This window comes from Musa acuminata, chromosome BXJ1-5 (assembly GCF_036884655.1).
Source record: "Musa acuminata AAA Group cultivar baxijiao chromosome BXJ1-5, Cavendish_Baxijiao_AAA, whole genome shotgun sequence".
NCBI lineage: Eukaryota > Viridiplantae > Streptophyta > Magnoliopsida > Zingiberales > Musaceae > Musa > Musa acuminata.
The window spans coordinates 2,960,561-2,970,413 of record NC_088331.1 but is presented as its reverse complement, the minus strand read 5'-3'; the positions used below and the strand labels follow the sequence as shown (position 1 = coordinate 2,970,413).

At 38.6% G+C, this 9,853-nt stretch overlaps 2 protein-coding genes across 4 annotated transcripts; one reads left to right on the top strand and one right to left on the bottom strand.

The window, feature by feature from the left end:
- On the top strand, window positions 1-4,468 carry LOC103983893 (protein FLUORESCENT IN BLUE LIGHT, chloroplastic). 3 transcript variants are annotated; one of them, XM_009401234.3, is made up of 5 exons: window positions 1-230; window positions 1,642-1,695; window positions 2,537-2,696; window positions 3,394-3,711; window positions 4,031-4,468. In XM_009401234.3, the coding sequence occupies exons 1-5, from the start codon at window positions 63-65 to the stop codon at window positions 4,231-4,233; spliced, it is 903 nt and encodes a 300-aa protein (XP_009399509.2). In that variant the 5' UTR covers window positions 1-62; the 3' UTR covers window positions 4,234-4,468. The 3 variants fall into 3 exon arrangements, with proteins under 3 accessions (XP_009399509.2, XP_009399510.2, XP_009399508.2); XM_009401233.3 differs by having other exon boundaries at window positions 3-230; window positions 1,484-1,695; XM_009401235.3 differs by lacking the exon at window positions 1,642-1,695 and having other exon boundaries at window positions 2-230.
- Window positions 4,469-6,851: 2,383 nt separating this feature from the next.
- LOC135673006 (rho GDP-dissociation inhibitor 1-like) lies at window positions 6,852-9,853 on the bottom strand. Its single transcript, XM_065181659.1, has 6 exons — window positions 9,684-9,853; window positions 9,217-9,589; window positions 9,070-9,136; window positions 8,373-8,591; window positions 8,064-8,188; window positions 6,852-7,312 (listed from the first exon to the last, which is right to left on the bottom strand). The coding sequence occupies exons 2-6, from the start codon at window positions 9,514-9,516 to the stop codon at window positions 7,232-7,234; spliced, it is 792 nt and encodes a 263-aa protein (XP_065037731.1). The 5' UTR covers window positions 9,517-9,589; window positions 9,684-9,853; the 3' UTR covers window positions 6,852-7,231.

The following is a 9,853-nucleotide window of genomic DNA, read 5'->3' as shown; positions in this document are numbered from 1 at the left end:
CGCACCGCATCGAACCGGAATCCATAGCTTTGGACTCGCCGCTGCATCGATCGGGTCGATCCATGGAGACCAAAACCTGCTCTATACCATCGGTCCGAACTCCCCCGGTGCAGCGGCGAAGACGATGGCGGCGCTCGCCCGGTACCTCCACCACCCGTCACGTCGAAACCACGGCGACGGTTCCCGGCGCATCGCTCCTCTCGATCTCTCCGGCCGACGCTTTCCGCCTCGTTCGTTCACTAAACCTCTCGCTCCAGTTCCGGTTTCGCCTACACATTTCCACATCCTTTTTGCTTTGTTGGCATGAGGAGTATCTTCGTCCTTATTCGACGAATACAGTGCGTGTTTAGTGGTTTCCCAGTTATGGATCATGTTTTGTCGCTCCTTCTGTCGATCCTGGCGCCCTACATGATGTATCTGCTGTCGCTTAGGGTTTAATTTGTGGGTTCTTTTCTGTTCGTGTTATGCTATGTGGATATTAGTTGAATTTTGATACAGTTATGACGCTAAAGTTCGATTTTTTGAATGTGTTTATATACTTCATTCTGAGGACAGAACACCGTGGCGATTTAGTTTCTGAAGCAGCATGTCGATGATCTACCGATGGATATTAGTTTTAGTCAGTTTCTTCTCTTTGTTTGGGAGAAATAAGGGGAAAGAGGCACATCAAATGGCCTTGACGAATCCTGATTTGTTTGTTTTGTCCTGTTGTCATCGGCATTTCAATTTCTGGTTTTTGGGGGCAATGAATTTAATATCATGTAGAACCATCAATTTCGTTTTATGCTAAAACTGGCCCATGCTCCCACAACCATTCTTATCTCCTTTTCTTTCCGCAAGCCTTGATGGATATAGTTCATGTCTATCTGCACAACACTTTAATGGAACTTAATTTGTTTCTATTAAGCTTATTGGGCTTGATGAAATTTGTTAATTTGTGGGGAAATAGGAAAAGTGAGTATGTGGTTTGTGGAAAAAAGGTCATATCACTTTCTTTTGGAAATGGGATATGCTTCTAAGATGCGAGTCAAACAATACTATCACTCGACCAGAATTATATTAATCTATCAATTTGAGAATACTTGCATGTGCCAATTAGCGTGGCATATACATTGATTTGGCATTATCAGTTTTCCCGAAGGTCCATGCATAGTTTTCCTGATGGTCAGATAGGGAAAGAGAATCCTTTTAAAGAAAAAGACTTCTTCTGCTCTATGTCATAATCCTCATTATTGTTGTCTACCAATTAGGATTGTTTGAAAGTACAAATTACGAGGTGTTTGTCTGAATGCAAACATCTTGTAAAGTTCTCAACTTCCTCTGAACCTGGCTAAACTTTTTTCTGATGGGGAAAATGTCTTTTTTTTTTCTGTGCATCTGGCTTTTACTTTAATTCTGTGGTATGCACTATAGGTTAAAGCCTACTTTTAACAGTTTTTTCCCTCTCAAGCATCTTTCTGATACTAAAACTTCTCTAATCCAGAAATAGCTGTGGCTTTTTCCCAAATAAGGGAAAATGTGACCTTTAAGTTGAATGTTCATGTACCACACCATGAAGGAGAAAGTGCATTAAGCTGTGGATCCATGTATTCTAGGGAATGTGTTTTCCAGAAGACTAAGTCAGAACACATTGCTGTGCAGTTATCAAGATTAAGCGGTCTTCGTGGAAGCTGTATATGGCCATCAGATATCATGGTGAGTATTCCAAAAATCTAATTGCTAAAACAATTCTTGAGAATTGTTGGAGGTGAAACAAGTTCTGAATGACCTCTTCTTATCGACTATCAAGCAAAGATTACCAAGATAATGCTATCTTTGCAAGTATTTTATTAAACAATATTCTGTTCCTCCACTTCGGCCACCTTGGGTCATCTCACTACTTTCTTGTGTCCTTAATGCATTGGGTGCAAATAGATGGTGTCTAGCACATCTATTTTTCATGATACAAAAATGAGTTATAGACTTTTGTTCTCTTCGCATGATCGATTATGTCCAGCAATGTTACCCAGACTTCTAAATTTTGGGTCTTTCTGCTGGATACACACTTGGACCCTTAAAAAGATCTTGACACCATGCCAATTTATCACGTTGACATTAACATTAGATCCAAATCTCTTGATTCTCCTTCATCCATCATTTTCAAACATAACAATTTATAAGGCTTTATTGCCCAGCATATTTACATGATCCTGATGCATTCTGAAGTGATTGTGTCTGATTCTCTTGGATTCCTTGACACTTACTCTTGTTTAGTTCAACTGCCTTAGAGCATCAGAACCAGCTTTATTAACCAAGATTCTTTTATTATGGATCTCCTAATTTAGCACTGTCTCTTTGCCAAGAGGGAAAGTGAATTCATATTTTCATAAAATTCCTTAAAATGTTGATAGATTGCACTGAGTATCAATGCTTTTATCAAACAGTAATTTAATTTCTATATATTGCGAGTTTATCAGATAAAAGTTATTTTATGGTATATTTCCTTTAAAGAAAAGAAATACCTGGTTCTACCATTCTTTTGAAATTATTGCTGCAGGAAGATAAAATGTTTGGATTTCTGAAAGCATTGGTCTTCACAAATATATGGATGCTCACCCTGCCTCTTGAAGTCTTGGCTGGAACATGTGAGAGCGATAAATCGGTTATGAAAATGCCACTGTTATTTGCAGTAGCTATGATAGGTGCTGCTGTTGGCGGTAAGATAATATTGTCAGACCCTCTATTTCTAGTTATATACACTTGTATAGTTTTGGAAGGTGATTTTCTGCTGCTTCTCTGATTATTCCACAGAACTTTTCTCGTATCCTGTGGGTCTATAATTACTTGACTGAAACTTCTATAATATCATTCTAGAATTTCCGGAATGATTCGTTTTGAAGACCTTCCCACTCTGTCCTTTAATGTAAAAGGAATTTTTATGTACAATGCAGAAACAATAGTTGTTTCTTTAAGTATCTGTAGGTTTAGGTCCAAAACAATCCTCAGAATGACCTACATTCTTTTAACGTAAAGCTAGGACTGCTATTGTGGGGATTGCTTCGTCTGTTGTTCTGCTATGATTTTGTTTATACCAAACCTCTTTCTAGCTTGCCTCATGACCTTAATCTTAAACTGTGCTAAGTCAAACAGGTGAATTTAATGAAGATGTGTCAGTTACCTTCATGAAGAATAATTTTTAAACTATTCTAGAGCATGTTTTTCTTACACTTAGCTATATCGCAGAATTGTTATCAACCTCCATAAGGCCATTGAAGCTGGTTCCTTATTTCAAATGTTTATTATCTGAATTCTTGTGATCAAATTGTTTAAGAAACTATATCATAAATTTTCAACTGATAAATTAGTTGTTAAGTGCCTAAATAAAACCTCTTCTTTTCCTTTTATAATTTCTAGGACTGCTAGCAAGGAGGAGAAGAGACGAACTGAAGCGACTGAATGACCAGTTACGTCAGATCAATGAAGCTCTAAGAAGGCAAGCGAAGATAGAGTCTTATGCTCCCAGCTTAAGCTATGCACCAGTCAGCAGGATTAAGGAAACAGATGTCATTGTGGATCCTAGGAAGCAAGAACTCCTTGCAAGTTTGAGGACTGGGAAAAACTTTTTGAGGAATCAAAATCTAGAAAAGGCATTTGCACAGTTCAAAGAAGCTTTTGAACTTGCACAGATTATGGGAGATCACTTTGAGGAAAAAAAAGCTGCACGAGGACTAGGTTTGCTATTGTTTTCATGTCGATTGTTGTTTTTTGATCGAGTAGAATTACACAATGAGTTTCATTTTCTCTTTCAAGTCATGATTGTCATATCTTGCTCAATCATTTGCCGAGGGCAAAGAATTTCATTAGCCAAGATGCTGAAAGTTATCAGAACATGAGCATATCTCTTTGAAGGAAAGAGGGCAATAGAATATCAGGATAGAATTATTAATTATGTGGGATGATCCATGAATATTCAAGTTCTATGCTTCACCAAAAGAAAAACATTATAATCTCAAGTTCATTAACCACATCTTTTCCCCCCTTTTTCATGTAGGTGCATCACTACAGAGGCAGGGAAAATACAGGGAAGCCATAAAGTACTACTCCAAGGTTCTAGAGATATCCAAGAGAACAGGAGAGGATTCAGGCATCACCGAGGCTTACGGAGCAATAGCCGACTGCTATACTGAACTTGGAGATCTCGAACGTGCAGCCAAGTTCTACGACAAGTACATAGCTAGATTGGAAACGGACTGATTGGATTCCACTGTTTATTTCATTTCATGTTGCTTCTTTTAGTGAAGTGTGAATGGAGTACACGCGACAATGAGAATCTGTCCCATGAGGTGTGGAATATTTCTGGTAGAAAGACTGTTCTCAGAATTTGCTGCCAAATCTTCAATGTCACTGTGAGAACTTGTTTACCAGGGAAAGAACCCTAGCATGTGCAAGAGATTAAATCAGTATAGAGTTGTGTTATTCTCTGATGGCACAGGCATGCCTTTTGACCATGTTGTCTTTGTTCTCCATGCAAGCCACTGAAATGGGTCTGGCAAACCTCTCATGTAAAATACAACCATCGTTTTCTAATCGTATGGAATGGAGACCGTAGGCTGAAATGTTTGGTGTTCTGTACCAGATTCTTTGTCAGTTCCATTTGCTAGCAAATGGAACTTTGACACTCTAAGATGAGTTTCATATTCGGACTAATTATAGATTATTTTTTATAATTAGTTATCTTTAGTATCTTGATTTCTATACTTACATACTCTAGCATGTGTTCAGTGCTAAATTGTTAAATGATTCTCTTTCATAACTATATATAGATCCGAATGTAATTTTTGTGAGCCCCTTATATTCTTTGCTTGATGGAAGTCTAACACTTGAGTTTAGTCTTATATCCTAACTAAAGAGCTGGTCATCTATCACTTATCACTTCTCTCCGACACAAAATGATTAGGTGGAATTGATGTGCATGCCAACACCCACCTAAGCCATTGGCGACATATATAATGTATCGTCTTAAATGAACCTTACAAATAGGGGAGTAGAAGCTGATTCTTCTCACCTCAGTGGATGATATATCCACCTTATTCTAGTAATTCACTAGTAGATCGACATTGGCTTCTAAGGCTTTGCTCGTGTTCGGTTTGCTCTTGACAACTCTTAAGTCCGGTGGTTGCCCGGTGAGGTTCCTGATACTGAATACCAAGCTGAGCCGGGGAACTAACCGAGACGTGTGTGTGTGTGTGTTCCAGTAATCGTCATTGCATGATGCTTTCAGCAAATATGTGCTGCATGTTATGGTTCAGAGAGAATAAATGAGGAAGAAGGCCTCTCGGTTTTCTTCATTGTTCATGGTTGCTTGGTTGTGGCACTCCAACCACTCCATCTTTCTGATCGCTGTCTATCCCCAGCTAACAGCATCCTCTCACCTAAAAAAGACAAAGAAATTGTTGAAAGTTGAAACCTAATATAGATTGGATGGTTTCCTAATAACTTAAAAACTTTTTTTTGTATTATGTTATCAGAATAGGTCATAAATTTGAAACTTGTATTTGTCCTTTTCTATTTAATTTAATGTTTAATCAACATTTGTATAATGCGTTCTTTTCATCAAGTTTCGTAGAAATCATCCATTATTTATATTAGTACATATGAATGAATGGTAAAAGTATTTCATCTCGAGGAAAGGTGAAAATACAACTGAATTATATTTATATACTAGCTTGATAAATGTACATTTATCTCAAGATATATTTCTATGAACCAAATGCCATGGTTTTAGGAAATTGATCTTGACTTTTGTTACTGCAAGAGAACCTTTCATTTGATAACACTGTGTTCAACCTGGTGAGTCCATAAATATACAGCTTGGAAATTGTTTGGAAAACAGAGCTTTTAGATTATGACAGTCAATTTCTGTCTTAGATGCATTCTTTTCTGGTCTTTTAAGCTATACTTATCTGCCAATTAACTTGATCAAAAGAGTCAGTTATGTTAATGCCATTTCCATACTTCCATAATCATGCCTTCCACCATTAGAAGAACTCTTTTGTGATCAATTTTACCCATAGACATAGGCCTATTTGTCAAACCATTTCATCTCTTAATTTTGTGAGGTCTAATGTGTGCGCTATCGTTAATTTCGGTCTGAACATATGGTTCAAGTTCATCAAATTAATGAATTAGTTATCCCATCCAGCCAAAGAATGATTAATGCCCAACTGTGATCAAACATGCTTAAAGAGAAGATAGTTCAGGCATGCTATTTCAAAAAATATTGCTATGAAAATGAAGCTTTATGGAGAAACAAAAGCCATTAGATTTTAGCAGAAGAGAAGACATCACATTATATTTACTTTTTCTGTAACAACAAATAGCATTCAATTGTTCAGCAAGCAACCAGCACATATGATTCAGAAAATAACATGCCTGTAATATTGTTTTCAGGAGATGTCTGAGGAATAATACATTAGATTTGTTCTGTCAGAGAGCTTCTGTGCCAAATCAGTGAATGGAGTAAACAGAAACTGTGGATGACAGGGCATGTTAGAGATGTAAGCTAATGCTAATGCATAAATGGTTCTGTAAAATTTCCTGAATCAGTAGCAACAAGGTTGAATAACTGACAGCAACATGAACAAACATAAATGTTATGAAATACATCACAAAAAAATAAAAGGTTCCTGACACATGGAAAAACTAGTTCTTATGGATCAGCAGATTGGACATTCTTGGTCAATTGTCTGGCACTCATTATGCTGTTGATGTCACAGTGATACATCCCATGCTAATGCGTAAATGGTTCTGTAAAATTTCCTGAATCAGCAACAAGGTTCTGCAAAATTTCCTGAATCGGATAGTCTTAGAGATGCGAGCTCATGTTAATGCCTAAATGGTTCTGTAAAATTTCCTGAATCAGTAACAAAAAGGTTGAATAACTGACAGAAACACGAACAAACATAAATGTTATGAAATACATCACAAAAAAATAAAAGATTTCTGACACATGGAAAACTAGTTCATATGGATCAGCAGATTGGATAGTCTTGGTCAGTTGTCCGCCACTTGCTACGCTGTTGATGTCACAATGATACATCTCAGAACAAAACAGGATAAACATCGGAAAAACTAAGCACACTAGTTGATGTCACAGATACAGATATTAGTCCGTCCGTCCTTTTGTTAGAGCTTACTGAAACTTCTGAAGAATTTGTAGGCGCAGAATTAAGACTTCTCTAGATGGACACTATCAGTCCGTTGGTGCCCATTCTTTACGGATGTCAAAGGTGTAATTGATCTCCAAGTAACACTTGCCATCATCATCAACAAACTGATACAAGAAAGTAACAGCATTAGTAAATGAATAAAGACTCAACAAAGATGAAGTCATAGGGTACACACTACACAATGACTCCAATTAGAACGCTAGCTCTAAGGTAGCAATTGTGTAACAATTAAGGACACAATCTACTTATGGTTCTTTCCCCTGGTGTGCAATCTAGTTATCTAGATTAAAAGAGTCAACTAGTTGGATAAGTAGATGGTTGCTGTGTAACCTGGATATATGACATTTTCTAAATCAAAAAATATATAAAGCACATGATCATAACTAGAAGGCCAAACACAAAACTCCTCGCTAGTATTTTAATGTATCAGCACAAGAGCATGACCTTTCCTTTGAAATTAGGCAAAGAAAAATAAGAGAAGTAAACTAGTGGTACCCTTTGAATCTTTTGTTAAAACCACATTCTTGTTCACAATGGTTATGGAAGTAGTATCACCCATGGCTCAAAGACTCATTAGTCATAATCCATGAGCCAGGTTCAAGAACTTGACTCAATTCAGATAAAACAGTTACTTAGATCAGTCAAGGCACTTTAATGATCTCACAAAAAAGTTCAAAAAAAGGGATATGCAACCAGAAAAATAAGATGGTGAAGGCAATATTGATTCAAGTATATATAGAGTTAAGATTTTATTCAGTATAACCACAATAATGTGCTGAGTGAATTGTTGCACAAACAATGAACATCTACTTTGGTTCTAATAGTCCTAAACATAATTAAACATGGTTAATATACCATAGTTCTTGCAGAATATGATCCTCTTGCAAATAGACCAGATGGAGTGGTCTCTTCTGGTGTCTCATATGTGTAAGGCTCAAGCTGAGGACTGAAGGTACCTAGCATTTCTTTTGTTCGATCCACTGAAATGGAAATTGATCTTTTGTCAACATCATGCAGAAGGAAAGAAACTATATAACTTACACCAAAAGAAAGAAGCAGAATTGATGGAGACCAAAAGAGCAACCGCATCGTTAGTGTTCATAATAAATAGGATAAGAAGCTCCATGATAAATTAAAGTGGCAAACTCGGATAAGAGAGCTAACTTTTGACGCCAGTCTTCCATACTGTGTTGATGTATCTCAGACCGGAGACAATGTTGTTGCTGACGGAGAAGGAAAATTTCAATTTGTAAGGGCTGCCTTCCTTTAGAGTAAACCACACACCCTTGGAGTTTGGAACCATAGGAAGCGGGAGGACTATGTCAGCTCTTCCGGGAGAGATGATCGAAAGGCACAGAATCGTAACCTCGGGCTCTAAATTTTCTGTACGATCATGAAGAACAGAAAACCAAACTTAAGGCTCATCCTAAGCGTGCCAAGAAATTAATCCTCAAACATTTAATCAATAAAAATGAGTAAAAATTTCAGGATTTCTCTTTTTCTCTTTCCTTTTCTTTGGCAATTCAGGTAAGCTTTGTGAAGATTACAATAGAACCAACACAAAACCGAGGCGCTTAACAAAGACAAGAAGGCCACGAGAAGGAAAATGAATCAAAACCAGGACTTTCAGTTCAAGTTTCAGAACATTAGATGCCAAATGTTTCGCTTACTCGATGGAGGTTGAATGAATTGGACACCAAAACATAGGACTAAATAAAAGACTTACTAATCCATTTAACAGTTCGCTAGAAATGCCAAGATGGAGAAGGATGTCGAACGATAAAGGAGAGAGAACACTACCAGCGAGTATGTCGAACGATGATGACGAACAAAAAGTTGGCGAGAGAAAGCTCAGACTTACCGCCCACAGAATTCAAATCCACGCTTCCCAGAAGCTGTTCCTTCCACTTCCTGAGGCTCTCATCATCCTGCTCCCAAAATACGCACGATGAAACGGAAACGAAAGCCATGGGGTTGAAAGTTACGAGGAAAGGAATCGAAGCCAAACCTTGTCTTTCTCCAACTGGTCTTTGATGCTGACCTGAGGCCCCAGATCAAGCCCTTTGGCGCCTTTTCCATCCTCCTCCTCGTCGTCGTCCTCCTCCTCCTCCTCGGTGGCGTGGAGAGAGATCTCGCTCATCCGCCTGTCGAGGCCCTCCCCCCCCTCCCCACCGGGACGCCCATGCTCTGACTTAATTTCCCTTTCGCCCTCCCTTACCGTCAAAATCCCATTTTGCTCAGCCTTCCCACGCTTCTGCTCCAAACCCATGTCCCTCGAACCGGGAAGATCTCCAACGGCAGAAGACATATCAACCTCACCACATCCACAGCAGGAGACCCCAAGAAACACAGCCAAAGCAGGTCAAAAGGAATTCCCTCACCTGCCAACGGTCGGAACCACAAAAGAAGCATTAGAACCCAAAAGGAGAGACGACAAGGAGAATGGACACAAAAAGGAGGCAGCTTGGAACATACCTTGCAATGTGCAGCCCTGCAGGAACAAAACTAACGGGAGAATTTGGCTAAAGAGGGAAGAACTGCTGCAGCGAGCTTTCTCATTCGGCGGGGAGAGAGAAAAGGGAGAGGCTTAAATTAGGATTTAGAGGGAGATGGAGAGAAGGGGAGGGTGATTGGACGGAGGCGAG

Bases quoted from the DNA above. Each gene is read 5' to 3' on its own strand.
- LOC103983893 (XM_009401233.3), top strand. From the start codon at position 125: ATGGCGGCGCTCGCCCGGTACCTCCACCACCCGTCACGTCGAAACCAC. The intron at 231-1,483 runs GTTCGTTCACTA...TCTCTAATCCAG, and splicing joins CGGCCGACGCTTTCCGCCTC to AAATAGCTGTGGCTTTTTCC. The intron at 2,697-3,393 runs GTAAGATAATAT...TATAATTTCTAG, and splicing joins GATAGGTGCTGCTGTTGGCG to GACTGCTAGCAAGGAGGAGA.
- LOC135673006 (XM_065181659.1), bottom strand. From the start codon at position 9,516: ATGTCTTCTGCCGTTGGAGATCTTCCCGGTTCGAGGGACATGGGTTTG. The intron at 8,592-9,069 runs GTAAGTCTGAGC...ATGATCGTACAG, and splicing joins GGATTTGAATTCTGTGGGCG to AAAATTTAGAGCCCGAGGTT. The intron at 7,313-8,063 runs GTATATTAACCA...TTCTTGTATCAG, and splicing joins CATATTCTGCAAGAACTATG to TTTGTTGATGATGATGGCAA.